Below are 23,287 nucleotides of genomic sequence, written 5' to 3'. Positions count from 1 at the left end.
ATGCTGGGGGGCCAGCAGCAGCTGCAGCCCCTCGCGCTGCCCCCGCACCTCCAGCAGCAGCACCAGCAGCACCAGCACTACTACCGGCACCAGCAGCACTACAGCACGCTGCCCGCCGCCCGCCGGCCCTGCCGCGAGCCGCCGCCGTGCCCGGAGCCGCCGCCGTGCCTCGAGCCGCCCGCCCGCCCCGAGCCGCCCTGCTTCGAGCCGCCGGCTCCGCAGCGCCAGGAGGGCGGCCCGGCGTTCGACCGGGTGCGGACCTACGGTCCCGGCTGCCGGCGGGTCGGCGCGTCCTGCTCGTCCCGCGCCTCCTCGCCGCTGGAGCGCTCGCACGGCCACCAGCAGCTCAGCGCCGGCTGCCAGCCGCCGCCGCAGGTACGGGCTCGGGTGGCGGCCGCCGTCTGCGCGGAGCGGGGCCGAGCGCCTCGGAGCCGCCCCTCGGCCGTGCCCTTTGCCTCCGCGGCGGTGCCGGGAGGCGCGGCTTCCCCGAGCGGGGAGAGGCGGCTGCGCGGTCCGTAGCTTCCAGATACGCTCGGCCGTTCCGCCGAAGCTCCGTTAGAAAACGCGCGCCTCGGAGGGCTGCCCCGGGGCCCGCCTGGCCCGCAGCGGGAGCGGCAGCGGGGGCTGCCGGGGCGGGAGGAGCCGGCGGGCGGCCGGCTGGCGCCTGCAAGAAACGCGCTTTAAGCACCGGTGCGCTTTCCTTTACGTTTCTTTTTTTCGTTTGCATCAGTTTCGCATTTGGTTCCTGTTTGGTAACTCCAATGTACTTAAACAACCACGAAAACACAAAACCCCACAAACTTCCAGGTAACTTTTTCTGCTGTACCCATTTTGCCCGTCAGCAGAGCGGTGCCCCGCCGTGACGCCCGGTGCGGGCTCTGGGCCGCTCCCGCCCTCCTGGCGCCCACAGCCGTCCCGCACACCGCCGCCCCCGGCCCGCAGCGCCCTGCGGAGAACGGCTGCCACCCCTGCGGGGCGCGGCGGCCGCTGGGAGCCGGGGAGCGCCGCGCTGACGGCGCTGCGGTGGGACGCGGTGTTCTGGGCTGCGCGGTGCGGGTTGTGTTCGGGTAAGGTAACGTTCCTCAGAGCAAACGGCGGAGTCTCGGGCTTCCTCTGCTGGGATGGGCGCACCGAGCTCTGATTGCAGACTCAAGTGCTGTCTCTGCGCTGCAAGGTGTGTTTAATTTTCAACATCTGTTACAGTCTCTGAGTCCTTTAAGTCATGCTAAGAAAAATGTTTTCTTGTTGAAGTGTTTTGCTGGATTAGACTTTAACAATAAAAAAGGGTGTAGCTCAGATTGGGTTTTGTGTGGGTAGCAGTTGTAATGGCAGAGGGGGCAGATGGCTAATAAAGGTTATTAGGAAGTTACGCAGGAAGAGAAGGGTGAGGAGGAGGCCGGCTGTGAGCAAGTGGCAGCTGTGCACCTGGTGCTGACTGCAGCTGAGAAGTCTGGGGGAAAACATTTGGTAAAGAGCTGTGCCTAGAAGAGCACTTCTGCGGTGGATTCTGTTGTTCTTTGAGCAGATCCTGTGTAGCCTGAACAAAATAGCATAGCATCGCGTGCCTCCTGCAGAGATTATAACTCAACTCTCAGGTCTCAGTTAGCAGCAGCCTAATGCTGGTGTTTAATCTTCTTATCACTGATAAGCAAAAGGGTTTTCTTTGGGCAATATTTAATTTGCTTTTGGAGAGCTTTTGTAGATTGATTATATCATCACTGTTGATACCCTGTCACAGCATTCAGTCTTATGGTTGGCATCCCCTGTTCAGTTTATGTACTCCGCTAATAAGCCGGGGGGGAGGGAGAAGTAACATGTGCATAAAGCGTGTGGTAGTGCTTTTTGTGGTCACAGAGTGTTCAGGGTTCAGTTTTCTTCCCAATTTTTGGGTTCTAACTTTGCTTTATCCTTGATGCACAAGCCAAGTGCCGCTCCCAGCTGTGGCTGATTTCATTTGGAGTAATTGAAGGCAAATTTGCTCTCATCTGCCCGAACTAAATGAAAAATAGTGCTCAGCATAAATTTTCTTGGTGTGAGGTGTCTGTTTTTGGTGTAGGTAGGAGTACAGCTCCCAAAGCATTTGCAATAGTTCACTCGTGAGGAACTCCTTGAGGTTTCCATGGTCAGCTCAGTGCTGCAGCATGGAGGGCTCTTGCCTCCCATTGTGAGGATGGTGCTGTATTACTGTGGTGTCAGCTAAATTGTAGGATTTCTCTGTATTCATTGCAACGATCCCCAGAGGTGGCCTCCCTCTTTCAGCTGCCAGATGTAATTCTGAAGTTCTGATTAGATGGCCGGGTTGTTTGTAATTAACGAGACAGTATGCTACATAGAAAAGGTTTGGCGTTGGTGGAATTCTGACCGTAATCGCAAGTTTGTCAGAAGCTGAAGGGAAACTTGTTGGATATAAAGGTCAGTGTAATGATAGCTTTTCCCCCTAAAATTTGCGCACAGTGATTGGATAAAACTATCAAAGACCTGTTTTAAGATCTTAAAATCATAAAGACAAGCAGACGTCACTGTGAAAAAAGCTGATGTTTGCCTTTTGAAGTTACCCTTGTAAATGCAAACCCAGAACTGCGGTCCCATCCTTACAAATCCCAGACCCAATCCGGACACTGGGATCCATGGCAGCACTGGGCTCTCCTGCCAGCATAGCGCTCACCTTCCTCCTTCTGTTACAGGATGTCCCACCTCTGAGCACTGTAGGAAACCCAGGAGAGGCTTAAGGAGAAGAACCCCAGATGTACCCTTGGGGACAGCAGAGGTCTGCGGCAGCCTGGGGCTGTGTCCCAGCGAGCTGGGCTGGGGCTGGCGCTGGGCTGCAGCGTTCCTGGGGCTGGGGTTCCCTCCCGGCTGGCGCAGGCTGGGCCTGTTGGGCTGGTCTGGGAGGGGAGCAGGCACAGCCCTTCTGCCGCGGGGCGAGGGAAGCATGTCTGCATCTGAGCATGCTGGAAGGGAGAGTTGGGTGCCTTACAAATAGGTGTCATTTTATCCAGACAAACCGAGGTTCTGTATGTTATTCTGCATGTGATTTATACCGTCCTTTTGAATACTACAAGATTAAAAATGTATTCTAACTTAAAATTTGCTAGTCTTCTGATTTCTGAATTTATTGCTCTGAGAGCACATAAGTGCCTAGGTACAGTAATTTACAAGTTATCCTTCCTGAAGTAGATAGCATGAGTTACATATTCCAAAGTCCTGTGGCAGCGGCATTTACATGAGGCAGGTTTGTACAGCTTTACACTACATTGAAAATGTGCCTTTTCATTTTGTAGACAATGCTCATCTTGTTTTCATGCGCCACACCACGGTAGCCAAGGCTGAAAAAGAACAAGCATCTATTTCTCTTTGATGTCAGTTGTGTTGCTGTGGGTGCTCCTGTGTGGAAGAGGAGACTGGGCTGTGCAAGGCATACAGCAGGACCCTTGGTCGCCTTGGTTCTGGTTAATGTGTGCATTTGTCTGCTCAGTATTTTACTTTTCATTTTAGCTTTTCAGGTGTCAGTGAAGTGTAGAACTGGGGCCATGTGCTCCCTGCTCCCTTGTGGTCTTGTTGCAGTGTCAGGTTGTGATTCAGAGCTGTGCTGATTTCAGGGGGCTTTGTCCTGCACTGCCTTTGCTGCAGCCATACCCCAGGGGGTGGGAGAGGAGCGAGAAGGTGAGGAGCTGAAACTGTTGGGTAACATGAAAGCCGAGCACAAGCAATGCAGAAGGAATTCATTTGCCACTTCCCACTGGCAGGCAGGTGGTTTCAGCCACCTCCAGGAAAGCAGGGCTTCACATGTAGTGGTTTCTTGGTCAGACAAATGCCATTGCTCCAAACGTCCCCCCTTTCTCTTCCCTCCCGCCAGCTCTTGCTGCTGAGCACGGTGCCATGTGGAATGGAATGTCCCTTTGGCCAGTTTGGGTCAGCTGTGCTGCCAGGAGCAGCACAGTGCAAGCTGTGCAAGGAGCTGAAATGTCTGTGGCTCTGTGCAAGCAGTGCTCAGTAGCAGTGTGTCATCGTCACTGTTTTCATCAAAAATCCAAAACATGGCATCATACGAGCCTCTGCAAGCAACTTTATCCCAGCCAAATCCATGACAGCCCTGAAGGCCTAACTCAGTTACATGGAGTGCGGGAGGACCAAGGAGCAGCTTTCCAAGTTTTCTGCACCAGTTATCATTTTGAGATTTCTTAATTACTGTGATTGGTGCTGAAACAATTTCTTCTCTACTTTGATTTCTCTTCCCTGGTGATGTTATGATTCACTCTTGGGAGATTTGGAAAACTGCTTCAGGCTTCCTAAACTTACACAACAGTTCACAACTAGAAATCTGACCTACTTCGGAGTTGCTCTTAAGGACGTCTCTGAGGCTCAACTAAAGCAGTGTATACTTTCCAAGCCCACAGATTAGGGGAATAAATGATTTGTTAGGAAAATTGAAAGTCTGCACTGCAAGGAGGAATAAACAGCATGTTGTAGACTAACAAATTGCCTAGTGCTTACATGAGATTCATGGGAATTTTGCTCACTTGGATAAACAACTAAACATGGAGATTTCAAGCAGAATGTGTCAACTTTCTCTTCTTGGTCTGCAGGATGGAGTAGACAGTGCAGGAGGAGAAAAAAATTGTGGTAAAAAAGGAACAAAACTGCTGCAATTTGTGGATTTCTGTAATTTAGAAAAGCGTATTTGTTTTTTCTTCAAGAACGAGCAAATGTTCTGTGTGAGCATCTTTATAGGTGTTAATTATGGTGTTTCATGCCACTTTTTGAAGTAACTGCACTTGCTGGTTCATGAGATAGTGGTTCACTGGTAGTGGGATCTGGTTTGTTGGCAACTTTTATTTTGGTGATTAAGCTAAGCACACATTTTCTTCCCATGGTGAAGCAAGAAGATTTTTTGCAGCAGTACATCGAATTTGCATGAGGTGACATGTAAGACTGTAGGTTTAAGGCAGCATTACATGGAATAGAGATGAGATCCTTGAAGTGCCGGCCCAGCATGTTAGCTTTCATTTGTATCCTGTTCTTTTGGCATTTACAGAAAATAAGGACCGATTTCCTCTAACCTATGAATAGGGGATTGAGGGAAAAAAACCAAACTTCTGAGAATCTCGACTATGGCATAGCATTTCCTGTTGGGTGGAATGGCCCTAGCTTTAAAACTTTGCTAAGTGACATTAGCCAACGGATCTCAGAATGTTTATAGCTGATGGCAATATTCAGATTCATAAGTGTATCTAAGATGAATTCTGAGCATAAAAGATTTTGAAGTACAGTCATCACTGAATCTTTATTTTCTTCCTTGCAGGGCACTGTTCGAAGGATTATCATAGAGAATCCTGAGCAGGTAGGAAAACTGTTTGCTGCTGGAGTCTTTGTACCCCTTCCTTCCTAAATTGCCCCAGCTTGGAAAGGTACTTCCTTCCCTTTGTAATGCCACACTGAATATTTTGAAATCACAAGGTCCAAACCTCTGGGAGAGAGGAAACTATTAAGAACTGAAAGCACTACAGAATTGCCAGCTGGGCTTCTCAGCTCTTGGCATTAAGTCTCCATTAATATCTTTCAATTACATTGTTAGCAGATAATTTCTGCTTATTTTGGATGTTGTTAAGGGGGAAGCACAGTTGCTTTGTTTCCAAATGGAGAAGATCAATCTAAAAGAGAATAGTTCATAAAGTGACAGAGGAACTTGTAGAGATTTAAAGAAAGCTCTTTGAAAATCCTTCTGCCTTTTTGTTAATTCTTTTGTGACAAACTCCTGAGTGGAATTAGATGATCGTGTCTGGATGTTATGGGTAGAAACATCGTGAAGGTAGAGTGCTCAACAATTGTCTCCTTCCAAGAAGAGGTTGTAAGCAGCCCACCAGGCGGCCTTTCATGACAAGCAGTACGCATTTAACCTGAGCTGGGGAACAGCGTGGCTGAAAGATGCAGCAGCCGCACCAGCAGCTCTGTCTTCACACTCCTGAGACCCCAAGCAGTTTCAGAAGCAGTCTGATAAGTACTGTATTTGGCTCTGTTCTCTCAGAGCAGGCCTACCCGAATTGGTCACTCAGTGGTGCCTGGGTGAACATTTAAAGTGAACAAATTTCATAGCTGCATGAACTCTAGCTAACGTGATGTAATGTCCACCTCTGGCACGCAGCCTGCTCATTTTCTTCTGCCTAGCAGGATTCTGCAGTGAGAGAAAACAGTGCATTTGGCATTATACCATGGGGGGGTGAAGGGAAATAGAGATGCAAGATGAGAGTCTGTGTACGTGCTGTGTGCATACTGCAAAAGAATAAATCTGAGTTCAAGAGGATGAAATGAATGCACACTTAAATATTGGTAACTCCAAAAAAAACTATCTTAAAGTGCCACTTTGAATCACAAAAGAAAGTCATCACTGTTTGGTTAAAGTTGTGCTAACTCTGAATTTGCTGCCAACGTTTTTGAGTGCTTTTTGTTAAAATCTGTTACAGGAGCCATTATCCTCATTTCTTAGAGGGGGCAATTTCAGTCCTGGAAATAATGTCATCTATGAAAAGACAATAAGAAAATATGAGCTATTAAATCCCCATCAAGTAAGTTGGTTATTTCTGTTATCTATTGCAAAGGAAGATTCAGTCAGTACAAGAAAAGTACTACTTGCTGTGCTTTGTGAACTAATTGTAATGTTGTGCTAATGTGAACTAATCCAGAGAACTGCCTTGCTGAGGAAGAGAACACCTCTCAAACACTGGAACATAAACTAGTTGGGTGGGTGGGTGATTTTGCCAGCAGCATTTTCTTGGATTATAAAAACAGGATGGATGTGTCCGTGATATGGTGTACACTCTGATCCTGGAACTGCTGAAATGTTTGTAGAGGAAAATGCCATCAGTTATTTCCTGGAAAATACATTTATATTAACTGAAATAACAAACGCTCAGTAATTCAACTGGAGCTCTTTAATCTCTGGAATACTTAATGGAACAGGATGCACGTGTGTTTTAAGTTAAATAATGGAGGTTCCTATTGCCTGAGCATGTTAAGTGGAACAATACAATAAAGCATACAGCTCAATTAAGGAAAGTGTGTCTTCTGTGCTTTCATCTGCAGCTGCTAAAATGTGAGGAGTTGGTAAAATACGGTGTTGAGGTGTAATAGCATGAGGCAAACTCATATTCAAATAGTAAGAAAAAGCAATTTTATTAACATTATTAAAATACCTGAAACAGTCTTTTGATGCCAAAACACCTTTCATTCATTTACGTATTTTTATTATGCTTTCATCTCATTAAGATGTGTTCAGCAACTTAAAGAAAATTCACTCCTGTTTTTGTTTTAGGAGAAGCAGTACCAATTTTCCCACCAGTGTCAGATTCCACAGCTGTCTGATCAGTGCTGTGCCATCCAGCCCTGCCAGCAGCCCGAGCAGCCCCCAGTCACACAGCAGTGCCAGCAAACACAGACCGGCAGCCCCTGTGAAGTAATGCCCATCTCTGTGACTGATGACAGCAGAGGAAGTGCAGTGAGGAGGGTGACAGTTCAAACCTGCGAACAGGTAAGAATCATTTGCTGCATGTTTTACTACTCACAATATGCTTTTGTACATGGAGTACAGAACTTTACAGATAGATTAAGTTACTGATTTCTGCTCTTCAAAAGTCCACATTCAAAATCATAGCGTGGTAATTAAGCATTATGTCCCTTCTGTAAGTATAAACAGCAAAGTACTTAAGTGTGCCCATCAAGTCTTGCCGCTTTGTTGTGGTGCTTTTTTCTTTCTTTATCTCAGAGTGCTGCTCATTGATTCAGTCAGGTTTCATCTGTTAGTACAACAAAGGCTGAGTAATACAAGACTTATGCTTCTTTCCAGTTTTAGTAAAATGTAGGTAAAAAGTGCTTTATAAACTGGACATAGGCCAATTCAGCATTGCTTTCTATCTGAACTGCTCAGTGGGGGTCTGAAATAACTTCATGTGGAAGTTGGTGAGTAGCACTGTTTTGGCTGGGGGTTCACATGTGGCAGTCCCGTCCCGTGCATCTGTTGAACATACAGGTGGTGAGACTGACATACTGGGTGATGTCTGTATTGGTCTGTGGAAATTTTCCATAGACAAGAGTCCAATAAAACAACTTAGTTAAACTCAGTTTAGCCTGTTTTCACTTTTATTATTCATGTAAGTAAACATTTTATCTTCAGTTAAAGATGCTTTAACATTCTATTGGGTTTAAAAAAAACAAAACAAAACAAACAAAAAAAAAAAGGAGGTGGCTTATGTGAGGGCCTTTCTGTAAGTTCTCAGTGCTGTCCATATGCATTCTGCCCACTACTACAGCTATGGAAACATTAAAGATCATTAAAGGAGGTTTTACTAATTATCTATGCTTTCTGTATTAGAATAAGAATGATAACATTGCTGAAAAAGATATTGCTTAGCCTATTTCTTGTTGCTGTAAAGGAAGAATTTACTTCTGTATAGTTTACTGAAAACCAGAAGACATGGAACACACAATAGCCAGGAAAAGAATAGTATAAACAAATCACACATTGGTATGAGTAAACAAAAAATTCCATCACGTTGGTAGCCTTTTCACATGCAGCTTTCTTCCCAAGGAAGGGAATGGGTTATGATCATCTTGCTTACCATCTGTTACTTCAATTGCTCTCAGGAGAACAATGACCAGCTGGACTGCCGCTACTTCGGTGAGCTCCTTGCTGAACTGAACCGCAAGACCAACGACCTGTACAGCTGTTTACTACAGCATGTGGAAAAGATAGGAGGAAGGTATTGGCCTTATGTCTGTCACCTGACATTTTGGTATTCCAGAAATCCTAGGAATGCACAGCTGGGAGCACAGATACAAGTTGATTGAGTCTTGACAATGTCCTTATCCTTCCCTCACAATCAGCGTTACTTTGGTACTCCCCTCTCACTCTCGCTTGGTGCTTTCAGAGTTCACTGAAATGAGTGTAACTGCTCTGTAGCATGGGAAGAGTGGGATTTAAACATCACAAAGAACCCCAGCACTGCTAGGAAAACACCTGATGCATGTCAATAAACTTCAGCTTAGTTCTGGGTAAAGACATCACCCAAACCAATTAAGAACCAGGTTAACCAACCATCATTGGGACAACTGCCCAGAGAAACAGAGAGAGTTGGCCTGTGCTGACTGTGCTGCTGTTAGTAATGCGGTCTCCTCACACAGCTGTACAAGCAGTAATATTTAACAACGCACTGCCTGTCGCCTTACAGGGAGGCTAATGGCTCTTAATCTTATGATGAACCCTTTTTGTTCTGCACTGCAAAGACAGGTGGTCTTTTTGTAGCTGTCAAGTGGTCAAGTTCTGCAAAGTCTTTTGTTCATCAGCCCACTGCATTTTGTCTGTTTTCCAGGAACCATGACATCGAATTTACGAGTCAGGTAAGCATCAGGGGGGCTCTTACAAAGCTGATCTCTAAAAGTCGCAGTAAGAGCAGCGTGGATCTTGGAGCAAATGAGGCCAAGCAAGTTTAATTGAATGATGCTGATCTTCTGTTAGTTCATGATTTCTGCTTGTTAATAGCATTCAGAGCCTGAAACCTACTGCTGGGTATGCATTTGCAAGTGTGATAATACTGAAAGAAAGGAACTTCAATAATTTGCATTATTATTATTACTACTGCAGTACGAGTCAAATTTTGAGTCTTTCCTGTTACACCAGTAATGGTTTCATTGTAAAACAAACGTACAGAGATGCATATATTTTCAGTATGCATTTTTGCAAAGGATGTTTTATTCTCTTGCCAACAAAGCAGCTGCTTCACAACATGCACTGCTGTGCACTGCAGAAGTAAAAAAAAACCTGCCTCTCACTGTGATGAGAGGAACTTAAGTTGCCAGAATGACTTTCTAGATTTCCTGACTGCTCGCTTGTGGGAATCCAGGCGTAATGCATACAATCATCAGGGCCTTTCTTCTTTCTAAAGTCGTTATGCTTGTGATAGAAATGTTTGTTTAGGATTAAATTACATGAAGCAATACCACTTAATGGCTGTCAGCATCTCCTGTAAAACTTTAGTCATCATTTGTTTGTTGACAGTCTTTTCAATATTTAGAAACATGAGATTTGCTCATAATCATTAACTGCTGCGAGCTCTGTTTTAGAATTAAGTGCTATTTGTTAAGAGAGGATGATTTTGAATGCTGCTTTTAAAATAAACTTTAAGCTTAGTGTAGATTTAAATATAAACTTCATGTATCACTTCATCTCAGTTTTTATATGCCACACTTTGGAAATTTTCTGGATATGCTTTGATCTATTTTCATTCTTATTTGCCTTGTGCTAAACATGTTTTTCATAGCAGAGCTGTGTAATTAATTAAGAAACTTCATAATGATCAACCAGGCAAAATTCTTCATCAAGATGTCTCTTTCTTCATCCCTTTGCTTAGACTGAAGATATTGAAGAATTAATTCCCAAAGGACTGTCTGAGGCAACAAAGCAGCAGATTCGTTATCTCCTCCAGGTGTGTAAATAACATGGGGGGAAGCCTCCAGTAACTTGAAGCAGTAGAAGCAGCTGTACACAAACATACCAGGGAATTTGTACATAACACTGCTCACTATTCTGCTTTTTCCATTTATTCTCTCTAAAGGCTGTGGAATCACACAGGTGGCTCAGGTGCCATGCAGCAGTTCATTTCACTGCTCACTTGTTTATTTTAAACTGTTTCACTGGAACTTCCTTGCAGTTTTGCTGGAACCCATTTTGGCTTTTGGCAAGGAATGAAAGAAGCTGAATTTCAGTATTTTTATTTGTGTTGTATATTAATGCTTTACTTTAGAAACTGAAGGCAAACAGTACGTGTCTTACTGAGCGATGAATCAGGTATCAGTTACTAATTACATATGCTGCCTCTCTCTAACTTGCCTTTACAAATGGTCTGGCTAAAAACACTGCTAAATGCACTCATTGCCATGGCACACTTACAGTATCTGGTAGTAGAACATATCACTTCTGGTTTGGGTCCATTTATAAATGGCTTTTGGCTTTTTTCTCATCATATTTCCTAGCTACTTAACGAACTCGATGCCTGTGTGTTACAAGGCAGTAATTCAAAAGGAACAAAGTGCCTAAAAAAGTCTTAGAAAATGTGGGCATTTCAAAGAACAGTGCGTACAGTAGTTCTAGAAGTTATTTTCAGCTGTAGAGCAGTTCTGTGCTTTTATATATAGTTAAGCATTTTGTAAACAAAACTCACTAATTAGAATAATATATATTTTATTTTTTCTCCTCCTAGATGAGAGTGACATCAGATAAATCTTTGAGACTTGTGCTTTCCACTTTCAAAAACTTACGTGAAGAGCTCTGCCATTTGCAGGATGACCTGGGGGTAAGCTGTATTTCTCAGTTCCCACGGCCTCATTCATTTGTTGGTCCCTCTCAGTAAGAAGTCCGTTATGATGAAATTTAACTCATGAAGTCCAAGCTTAGTTGCTTTAATAAAAACGGATGGTTCACTCATTGACTTGCAAGATCTGAACAGTGAATGAGGTAAGATTTCTTCCTAGCAGTGGTTTTCAAGTGTTCAGTTTGTCAAAACCTAAAAAAAAAAAAAAAAAAATCAAGAAAGGCTCTGTTTGAGTAGATTTAGACTTAGCTCTGCATTAGTGTATACAATCTGTGTGTGCCTACATCGATGGAGATGTTTTGGAACTGTGTTTCTGTACATGCCCTGTCCGTGTTATAAACACTGAGTCCTTACTTAACAGTACTCTTCTAGGAAGCAGGAGCACTCAACTCCTGCCTCGTGTTATCTCCCACTCTGCAGGAAAGCTGCTGTCAGCTGGCACCTTTAACAACTCAGCAATCCTGAGTTATACAAGCATCACACTTTGCAAACTGGAGCTCTACAGCTCCAGATAGTTACTGTTAGGAAAGCAGATACATTTCTCATGGACAGCCCAGTACTTGACATCACTGGAAGCTTCAGAGCGTTCTCTTGTAAAATACAACGTTTGAAGAAGAGAGAGGGGGTTTACCAGTCACCTCTGGCATGAAATGGGTCTGTGCAGTGAAGTACTCTTTGGATTTTTTTTCTTGAATTCAGTTTAGTAACTACACGTAACAAAGTCTTTCTAGGACACACTGAAAGAGCAGTTTCTGAGACTACTGCTTACCATGCAATCTGAAGCCTCATGATGAGCATGGCTGCTGTAATGAACACATGAGCTTTTAATGAACAATGAGCTTTGTAGTTTAAGAAAAAACAAGTTTCAAGAAAACTGGGTATTTATCACTTAATACAAAATATTTTGCACTTTGAACACACTTAGGACTAAGCTTACTGATAAATTGCAGCTATTTACAGCTAATGTTTTTGTCTTACAGAAGCTAGAAACTGACAATGTCTTACTTAAGAAGGATTTGGCTTTTAAAGAATCTCAAGTAAAAGAATATGAAACTATGTTGTCTTCTCTGAGAGAGAATAATCGTCAGCAGCAGGTAAATCTAAGAATATAGTTTCAGTATAATTACTATCAGCCATAAACCAGCTTCTGTGCTGGCTTCTGAGTGTTCCAAGTAATTACTGCCTGGCTACATGCTGTGTGGATGATCCTATTACTCCCCTAAGGAACACCATGCATTCATTCCACTCCTGTGCTTTCCAGCAAGGACTCAGAGACAGTACTGCCAGGTGTCGGTCTCTGGAAGAACAGCTTCTTTCTCTTCAACTCAACGAAGGAGAAAAGGATTGTCAGTTAAAGGAACTGGAATACTCCAAGCGTGCCTTGGACCAAGAGATCCAGAGTCTTAAGCTACAGGTAATAAATAATACCTTCACTTGCTCTTTGTTCAGCTGCTGTTATTCACAGATGCAGATGGTCTGGTGAAGAAAATAATATTAAAGAAATCTCTTAAAAATAAAAAATGCTTTTTTGCTTTAGATCTGCTCCAGTCCAACAGTTCAGACTACCACAGATGAACTCTCCAGCCGTTATGTAGAGATGATCAATAACTTGAGAGAGGATAAAGACCGCGAGATCCGCAGTCTCAGGGTATGTTGATGAACTTGGTATATGTGCACTTGTCACCTTTTGTGACAGCAGGTATCAGATTATTTTTTAATTAAGAAAAGATCTACCAGATGCTTTTTAAGTATCTTTTGGTTCTGCAATTATTTTATACAGCGCTAATGATAGCACTGAAACTCATAAAACTGTGATTTGAAAAAAACAAAGTCCTTTGACGTTTGTGATTTTAACCAACAAAATACATACAGAGTTTACTGTATACTGCACACTTTCTGTATACAGAAAGGTTACCTGCAAGGAGCACCAAACACCAAACTATTTCTCAACCTGTATTTCACAGTCTCAGTTGTGCCAATTCCAGCAAGATATATCAAGGCAAGAAGGGAACAACAGCGACTTGCAAATAAAGCTGCATGAACTGACAGCAATGCTGGAGGAGAAAGATGTTTGTATTAAACAGCAGCAAGAGGTAAAACAGAACAGTGCATTTCTTGTTTAAGAATATTGTATGCTTGAGCCTTCACTTGCTTTGAAGGTAGCAGTTTAATTAGGAAGTCACGTGTACCCTCCTGGTTCAGGAACTGGGGTTAGGATTATTATTATTATCATTCACTGAGCTAAAATTAATAATACTGTTTGTTACTCCACCACTTCTCTTGGAAGGACATACATACTATTTCAGAGCATTCTTCAATAAGAATTTCAGCGTGGATTCTGCTGTGACTTCAGTGAACCAGTACATCAGAAAGCATGATTTATTTTACTTGAATGTTCACTTCTGGTTTTCTCAGGAACTCTTCAGACTCAAGCATGACAGAGTATCAAGCAGTCAGTCCCCTGGTGTAACAGCTATCATCACGAAGAAGTAATGTAGTTATTCATCTTTCTTAAAAATACATCTTCATTTTCCATTGCATACTTCTATTAACTATGTCCTTACCTCCTGCAAACGTCTTAATGCCAAATGTCTGTTCAACTTTTGCAAAAGGGAAAAGCTCCACCTAGTAAAAACCATTTGGAAGGATTCAATCCTACGCACTGTAATCACAAACGGAGGGGTGGCCAACATGTTACAGACATTTAAATTGCAGTGTTAGCATTTTTGTTACTAGTAAGAATATGTGGAGATTGTTAACTGACAGGATTATGGGGCAAGATCAGAGATAGTGATCTGGATACAGGTGTGCAGATTTCGGTTTGATAGTTTACAGCTGAGCAACTCTTTCCAATACAGGTACAGGAATCAGTATCCTATCCTGGGTCTTTTGTCTGACGACTACAAGGTTACATCACCCGTCAACAAATCACAAACTATTGTAATTGAGAGGACTGGAGAGATATGGAAACATGTAAGTTCACCTAGGGATTCACTACAGGGTCTGAGATATGGAGTATTTAATTTTTCTTCAAAGACATGATGAGCCAAAACTGATGCCTGAGAGAAAAGAATAGCATTAATTTTGCCATGCTGCAAAGAGCAAGGCAATGGAGTCAAGTCAAGATACTGCACTGTCTGTTGCAAGGAGGCAGTAATTGCTAGGTAGAGTATAAATAAAACAGTGTTGCTATTTTCTGACCTTTAATTACCTTTAACAAAGGAAGTGGTGTTGCTCTAACAGTCTTTGCCCATGTGCACGAGGCAGTCCTCTGGGCATCACTATCTGTAGTGAGGAGTTGAGAACTTCTTCAGCGCTCTGCTCTCAGGTGAAAGGTACAGGTGGTGTGCTTTGGGTGCATGGCATTCCTCTGAATCATGAGTATTAATTACTCTGCACTATTATTAAAACAGATTAAGCACCATGTTCCTGAAACTTACACAGAGACAGAGCAGTGACTAATCCAGGAAACACAGAAGAGTGGTGACTTCTTTTTAAAGAGTGACTTAAAGTTACAGAAAGTGGGACTGCAGAAGCTGTTTATGTTACAAGGTACAGGATAGCATCAAATCTGAACACAAGGTAAAGACTTGAGAAAGATCAGCACAGCCAGCTCACAGCAAGTACAGCAATGTAAGCATAGCTTTCTGGGGGACACAGCCAAGAAAAGGCAACTTAAGGCAATAAGGCAATACGAGCAGCCTGAGTAGGCTGAAAGTAAAACATCTGGCAAGCAAGGAATTAACACAGTAATAAAGAAATAACAGTAATAAAAAGCTAAAATCTCTTCCTTGCTTACTTGAAAAGTTAGTCATTGTTTCCATTTTTATAATGGAAAATGTGAGTGTATGCTGCATTTAAAGAGATCAATATCACTGAATAAATAAGAACTATTAACTGGTTGCATTTTAAGTTTCCCAAGGTCTTTATCACTGGTGCAAGTTTCAGCTGAAACAAAATGACTTTGTCGCAAGATAAACTTGATAAATCCAGTTTAAGAAGTGCCAATTTCCTCCAAGCTTGAGAAATATTTTTTCTGCATTTATGTTCTGCCAACCAAATCTTTCTATCTGCATTCATTACTGAATAGCGATGCTGACTGATAGGAATCTGAACAGAATACTGACAGTAGCACATATGTGACAGTGCCTTTCAAGTAATGAGTATTTATCATGCTGACTCTTTCAGGATGCTCAAGTAGAAGCACTTCATTTCAATCTTAGTTACATTAGAGAAAAATTCTCAGGTAGAAACTCTGTAATGTCTGCTATTTAGGTATCTGATAACTTCCTGTGCTTGCTGGCATTCATAAATACAAAAACAGCCCCTCCCAATATTGGCTACTCTTGTGATTACTGAAAACAGTGAATGATGCCTGTTCTGGCTTCTGCTGCTTCCTGGACAGAACTGCCTGCAGCTTAATGATATGACTTTGACCATTCCACAGCCAGCTGCTGTAAAAGGTGACACACATTGCTCTCGTGGAGAGGAAGGCTCACTCAGACACTTAGAGACTGTTAGAGAAAATAAGCATACAGTTAACTGAAGCATTCTTTGTACAGCAGACAGTTAGGTGAGTATGCATATTACCTTGTAACAGGCTGCTTGTTTCTTTGCTTTTAGGAATGAAAGAAATCCCTCAGCCATCCAAGCTGGTTAAAGGAGTCTACAACAAATATCTAAAATTGCTTTCTTTTCTGCTTTTTTTTTTTTTTTTTTTTTTTTTTTGCCTCAGTAGAAGGTTTGGTCTGATAGTGAGAGAAAGGCCAGGGAAGAAATTAAGAACATGAAAGCATGAAGGCAGTGCAAGACAGTGTCTTGTAACAAATGGTAACAAACTGAGGTACCTGTGTCTGTGACTTGTTGCTAACATCTGTTGCACAAATGTTACTGGTACTGTTTCATGCACTTACTTTTCTCTCAGAAGAGAATGGCAGGCCATGCTGGTGAGAACTTCAGTTTTTCCTGATGTGCCCAACATCTGTTCTTCAGTCACTCTTTCAGCAATGTAAAAGACAAAAGTAGGAACTCAAACATTTTTGTTTTCCTCGTGATAGCATTAGCTGTGTTTTTTTCTCTCCTATCTGCTTGTGATTGAGAAGTGAGAGGGATACAGATCTAAGTCACACACACGGAATGGCTGGTTTCAGTACAGACAGAATCACAAACTATCACTTCATCTACTGCAGCCCGTTCAAGATGAAGTAAAACCTGGTAAGAACTGTCATGGGAAATGTTACTTATGTTACATCTGCCTGTCCAAAACTAAACCACAAAGGAAAATGACTTCATTTGTTCCAGATATAGAAAACATAGAAATTGAATTAGCAGATGATTTGATTTGGGCTGATGCCAATTCTGAAGAATGTTACTGACATCAGAATTAACATATTTCAGGTACACCACTATAAGCCCCCAAACCAGCCACAACTATTTATTTTGCTGTGTTTGAAAACATCAAGATCTCATTATATTTTTATATAGAAAAACTTATCTCACAGAGTATATTTTATTATCAGACCGACCTATTTACAGTTTTTTGCTCCATGCAGGACTATGGGAATTCTCTCATCTGATTTGGTACAAATAATTAAACTGCTTTGGTACAAATAATTATGTAGCTGTCTAACCAACACAGTGTGTTAGGTGAGCGGGGACGTGCTAAAGGAAAATCATAGGCAAAAAGCTTTATGCAGGCAGAAGATGCTAGCTGTGTATCACAGGGTTCTTGCCTTGCTCTTTTTCAGGAATCATAGGCTGTTTGTGCAGACACACACATACTTCTGTTCGCAAATAATATGCAGCATAGACACTGTTTAATGGTGAAAGAACCCTGTTGGCAATATATGTTAAATAAATACAACATTCTAAATCATGACTCTACTGGAAGCAACTTCTATCTACCCAGTACTGGAGGGGGTTGTTTTAGGGGATGTGATGCTTTTCTGAGGCAACAGATTTCTCTATACCCGTCTTTACAAGTAAAGGGATAGTGGGATGCTTCTTTTCTTGCAGCTGATCCAACCTTCGCTCAGTTAATATAACAGCATAGAGAAACCATAATACATTGACATAGTACTGTCAAATGTATTCTATCATAATAACTTTACTGGCACTGTCTAATGACTTACTTATCATCCCTGGTGTCCCAGACCATAAAAACAGAAAAAGAATAACACATGTGTTTAATGCCATCATACTGATGGGTGCAGATTTCCCAATGAAAAGAGAAAAAACAACTTTCTGACTTACTGTGGTCTTTGCCATGAACTCATCTGGGCTTGACAAGCTAGAAGCATTATACAAACAGTTCCAAAGAAAGAAGCTGCAAACAGCAGAAACATCAGTTATTAATGGACGTACTTTGCATTCATTTCAGCTACTGCAATGGCTGTACAGTGTATTTACAAATCCTTCTGGAAGATAACCTCTACACAAATGTTTCTTTAAGTCTGTATGACTTTCTTAAGACTATAAAAGCACAACAAAAAAAAAAAAGTAAATGCCCTTATGGACAGAAGAATGCAGACTGAATGCAGACAGAACTGCTGGGTGTTGTGCTGTCATTCGATGACGAGGCCATGATTAGGCAAATGAATTAGGCATTATGGACCATTTGAAAACATGACGATTGCTCCCCATACTTAGAGAGCCGGTAGCACACATACTACTAAAAAAATATATTTATTAAAAAAAAAAAAAAAAAAAGCCTGGTTTTCTAACCAGAAATGTCAGTAGTGCATTGTGTAGTAAGCTCTGAGGCTCATAAGATTAACTTAAAGCATTCATATACTGTACATTCTGAAGCACTGATTGCCAGAACACCACATTTTACACCCAGGTACCACAAAGCAACAGATACTTGTTGAAAAGCAGAATGAGACGAGATGAACCATAATGACCATGTGGGGTTGGTTTTGTTTTTAAATTGGGTTATTTAATAAAGCAAAATTAGTAGTTTCATTATAAAAGTAACTGATATTTGCTGTTGCATCCTTTCCAGTGAACTGAAATTGATTTACCAAACATTATTTCTGTTGGACGCATTTTTCACACTTACTCATCTCTGTAAATGCCAGTTATCACTCAAACTATCAACAACATTGACAGTTTTTCACCTCAGTTTCACGTGTGTCCAATGAGATTGCTACATTTTTTCTGGAGCAAATTCAGAAAATCAAATGCAGCGTTTGTGCATTTACAACAAAGTCTGTACTGCCCTTGTCAACTACTAATGGTTTTATCAACTGAACCCTTATGGCCAGAGATCTGACACTATGCAGTTTCTTGCTCTTAAACTGAAGAGTAGGAGAAAAAAGTTCTTTCAGTTTCTCTTGCTGATCTTTCCACATAATTATGCAATACAAACTGTTTCTCTGCCCTAGCTGTGAAATGAAAGCCAAATACAGTCCTACTGTAGAAGTTCCTGACCCCTTTAGCACTGTCTGAAGAGTCAGCACAAGCTGTGAATGCTGCAGCAAGGTAACAAACATACCTTTATCCAACCTTTACCTTGAGATTACTTTGTTGGCGTTCCTCCAGATACTCTCTCCATTTCATCACCTTTAATTGTGGACACTTGAAACCTGAAGAAAAACAGTGATGATGAAAAACAATGGATGATGATTAAGTCCTGAGTCACTTTGAACTGCTTCTGGCATTTATGAATTCTGTCATTCAAATTAAAAATGCAATGAACAGCTGACATTCAGAGCAACCCTTCTGCATGTTTGTGAAACTTGTTGCTTGCTCAAGCAAACGTGAGCTGTTTTGTGCATCATGTACAACACCACAGGAACAGGCAAAGGGAAATCCAAACATGGTCAGGGACAGCTGAGCCACCTCAGTGCCACGCTCCTGGGGGCAAACAGCTTTACAGCACAGGTCAGTGTGCCCTGACAGAAGGCACAGTGCTGCCAAGCTCAGGTGCAGCCGGCAGGGAGCGGGGATCTGAGGATGCACTCAGAAGAATTTTACTGTGACTTCACAGGATGCATTTTAAAAATCATGACACCTCTGGTAACAGCCATCCCAAGTTAAACATATACTGGCTAACTGCATTGAGAAGAATACAGGAACTTCCTCAAACCACTGTGAAATTTAAGAACATGGATACCAGTACTTACTACTATTTTTCCCTTCAACAGTCCTTATTTCCACACTGTCTCTTCTTAGTTACATCTCACTGTCCATTTTGCTGTTCCACTGTCAAAAGAAGAAATAATGAATATAAAGACAAGTTCAAACTGCTAAAGCAATAAGCCAACCAAACTGCAGAGGTAACTCGTCTTCTTGCTTCCCACTGGAGAAGGTTGCCCGGAACCACTTCCATTAAACTCGGCTCAGGTTCTCCATCTATCTGTCACAGAAAGCAGGGCTCCTACACAGAGACTACTAGGCTGCACCTGTTCTTCAGCTCCTCTTTCCCTTCCTAAATTTGTTCCTCAGCTGACAACAACCAACTACAGCTGCAGTTTTTCCAACCACTATTTCCTCCCTCATATCTTGGAAAACACGCTCCTCTCAGATTTCCACATTTCAAAAGGTAGAACTTTTTTTTCCTAACTAGAAGGAAATCTCACTAGGCAGACCTTCAGGTTGCGAAACACTCAAAGCCAATTTCAACTTCTGTAACAAAGCATTACAGAACTTTGTATGATGATGAAGCTGAAAATGAAGAAAATCTTTATCCAGCACCCACCATATTGTTTTTGCCATCATAAATTATATTAAAAAAAAAAAACAAACCACACAAAACAGCACTCAGTGGACTTTACAGTGTGTAAGAGTTTAGGGCATGGAGTAACTACATGCAACAGAAAATCTGAGTACAAGAATTGATGTCCCACACTGCACTGTGCTTTTTAGGATGGTAGACACCAGTGGTTCTTAACCAACATTTATTCTGAGAAGTTTTGGCACATCCCATAACTGGAATAAATAAGCATCGTTAAAGGAGTTTTCTCAGATGAAATCTGTAAGGAACCATACATGAGAAAAACATAGTACAGCTGTCTACTGTTGTTTTCTTCAAACTTCAGAAAGATCAGAGCAACTTAACATGGCCATCACTCAAAGATGTGGTGTCACTTCCAAAACCTTGAAAACTATAAACAAAAATCCAGAACTAAAAGATGGTGTCTGGATGAGGTGCTGTGTGATATGGTTTAGTAGCTTAGTGGTAGTATTGGTGGTAGGAGGACAGCTGAACTAGATGATCCTGTAGGTACTTTCCAACCTTGTGATTCTATGATTCTATGACAGGTAAGATAACAACTGGCGTTCAGTTAGAGACTTAGAAAATAAGAAATCCAACTTTGGTGTGTATTATCTCATCTTACAAAGAACAACCATTTATCATGGAAAGAATTACCTGCATCTCTGCGATTTTAAACTGAAATCTTGTAAGCTCAAAGTCTTCCTCCGTACTCCTTTGTCTGCCACCCTCATGGCCTGTTCTGTACCACACCAACCCTGGTGGGTCCTTATGCAGTGCAGAACTGAATCTGGTTACAGTGCTGGCTGAAGATGTTAAAAGTACTCACATATCTGGTTATTCTGTCCATCCTGGAGGTGGAAAAATGAGCCAGCACAGAACGGTCATCTTCAGCCTGTTATGAAGGATCTCTTCCAGTCTACGTATTCAATATAATTTTCAGGAATAAAGTATTAAAATTGTCAACAAAACAAAAGATTAATTTTTAACATTTTGTGAGTGTCACTGTCTCCTCCTCTGTCTGCTGGACCTACAGAAGAAGAAAGTATCAGAAACAAAAACCAGACTATTCCATTAGCAACGTCTGCATAGTTTGTTTGCCCGCACAACAGCCACGCGTTGGCTGGCTAACAGCGCGCTGGAAATCCTCGATGGAGTGTTCATTTAACACTGCATTATTTTCTTAGAGTTTCCAATCTACCACTGATGCCATGATTCAAGTATTCTAAGAAGAGAAGAAAATTAAGAAAGCAATGAAAGCAGTGTTTTTAGCATTTCGACAGCTGCTCTTATTATAAAGCTAATAAAAGACAGCACCTACCTGCCTTTTTCCAAAAATTGAAATGTTATGTTCTCTTCACTTGAAGGAAAGAATTTGAAAGGTACAGCACTATCACATGTGATAATTATTTAGAAACAGAAGTACGTACGTTACCTGTCACCTTAGCAGCTTAACTGGAACCTCAATATTCCCTCAATATTCCCCCTCAACAGTGGTACACAAACATACCTTGGGTAACCTGCTTACTTGAGATGTTATTACATTTCATATCAACCAGGGAATAACGTAACTAAAATATTAAGGCAAAATTACACCGAATGAGACTTTCCTAAATCACCATAAATGAGAAATAGACTCCAAAATATTTGGAGTGCAAGAGATGCATTTTATTGTACGCCCGTTACGATGAGTAACACATTTAGAAATAATAATCCCACACAGTGACAATCTTATTTTACAGCGTGTACATCATTTTTTACAGCCACATAAAACACGTATTTTTCTAAGAGATTTCCCAAATTTCACTTCCTGAAGTTTAGAAATATAAAAAAAAATTTTCTCAAGGAACTGATTCTCATCTGGTGCAAAAACAAAATATGAACATATCTGAAACACAAAAAGCCACAATATAGCATGAAGTTACAATTTCTCATGTGAACAGCTGTGTGCAAACATGAAGCAACTAAAAAGAGTAAAAAATACACATTATATGCGTAACACTTATGAACAGGTTGTTCATTAAATAGCCCTAGACCAGCTCGTTATATTAAGCGCCATTTGATCTGCAGCATGCTAACACAAAGCACTGTTTAAAGGGATGCATATTTTAAATGTATACACTGTAAACTGAAGATCCATCTCCAAACTCTAGCGGCAGCATATTTCTCTGGCTAAATACTGCATATATACTTTCTTACAGATTGAAAATGCACGTTTATAGCGTGGTATAGATTTCTTTCTTTTAAGAATTGATTAAAAGGTGCAATTTTATGTCTATATTGAAAATTTCATATTAGGAGGTAGGGCAATTGCCATACCTGCTAAGAACACTGCCCTAAAGAGCTTCTAAGTGCTCTGAATTTTAATTAAAAACAAACTATAGGTTTTTTCAATTTTCTTTTTAATAGTACTTTGAGATCTTAAAGTAGTGAGAAAAAAAAAGTAGTGCTGAGTAGCAACACTATCAGCTGCATCCATTTCATCCTTAAAAAATAGAATCAGATTCAAACTTAATTTTATGTGCCATACTGAACAACATTCAGCCATAGTTTCAGGTAAAAAAGGGAAGTTATGTACATACACGTCTTTAAGCCTAGCACCAAAACACCACCTCTGAGATCACAACGCTGTGTTTTTATCATTGTATCCTGCAATAAAATAGGTTAGCAGCTTTGAAAATCATTACAAATTTCTTGTTGGACCTAACTAATAGAGGAAACCAAAAAGTTTCCCAATGAAATGTCGTATTTGTTGAAAGCAGGACAACCCCCCCTAACTCTGACCAATTCTAGAATATAATTTCCAGGCACGATTTCAAACGTTATGACCAAGAGACTGACGAATACTCTTCTCTCAGAACCACACAAGAAGCCAGGCCCAGCTGCCTCAGCAAACCAGCTGTGAAGAATCCCGTCACGTATCTGAACTGTTTTAGTATGGAGACAAACGCTCTCACTGACAAAACGGGTAACACAATCATCTTCTTTTTGTCTTCCATAGCTTAACAACGCGTAATACTATTACTTGAAGACATTCATTCATCTTTCTGCAAATTTAAGACATTCATCCATCTTTCTGCATTCTATAGTGCTCTTCAGGTTCTGATAAGCAACAATCATAGGGCTATGAGATCCCCTGTCAACCCTAATACTTTAAGACTTTTAATACAAAGAATGTAAAGTTATGATTTAATATCGAGCTTTGAAACCA

At 41.5% G+C, this 23,287-nt stretch overlaps 1 protein-coding gene across 1 annotated transcript; it reads left to right on the top strand.

Annotated features, from left to right (window-relative positions):
- Positions 1-23,092, top strand: POF1B (POF1B actin binding protein; the record flags this gene model as incomplete). The annotated part of the gene is made up of 15 exons (XM_079541829.1): positions 1-375; positions 5,303-5,341; positions 6,462-6,563; positions 7,310-7,525; positions 8,638-8,753; positions 9,363-9,390; positions 10,401-10,475; positions 11,250-11,342; positions 12,341-12,454; positions 12,622-12,774; positions 12,898-13,008; positions 13,325-13,453; positions 13,776-13,849; positions 14,219-14,333; positions 23,078-23,092. 15 exons carry the CDS (start codon positions 1-3, stop codon positions 23,090-23,092), a joined length of 1,755 nt encoding a protein of 584 aa, XP_079397955.1.
- Positions 23,093-23,287: the final 195 nt, after the last annotated feature.

This window comes from Tetrao urogallus (genome assembly GCF_951394365.1).
Source record: "Tetrao urogallus genome assembly, chromosome: 13".
In the NCBI taxonomy this organism is placed as follows: Eukaryota; Metazoa; Chordata; class Aves; order Galliformes; family Phasianidae; genus Tetrao; species Tetrao urogallus.
Note: the sequence above shows the minus strand (reverse complement) of the source record. Positions and strands in the feature narration are given on the sequence as shown.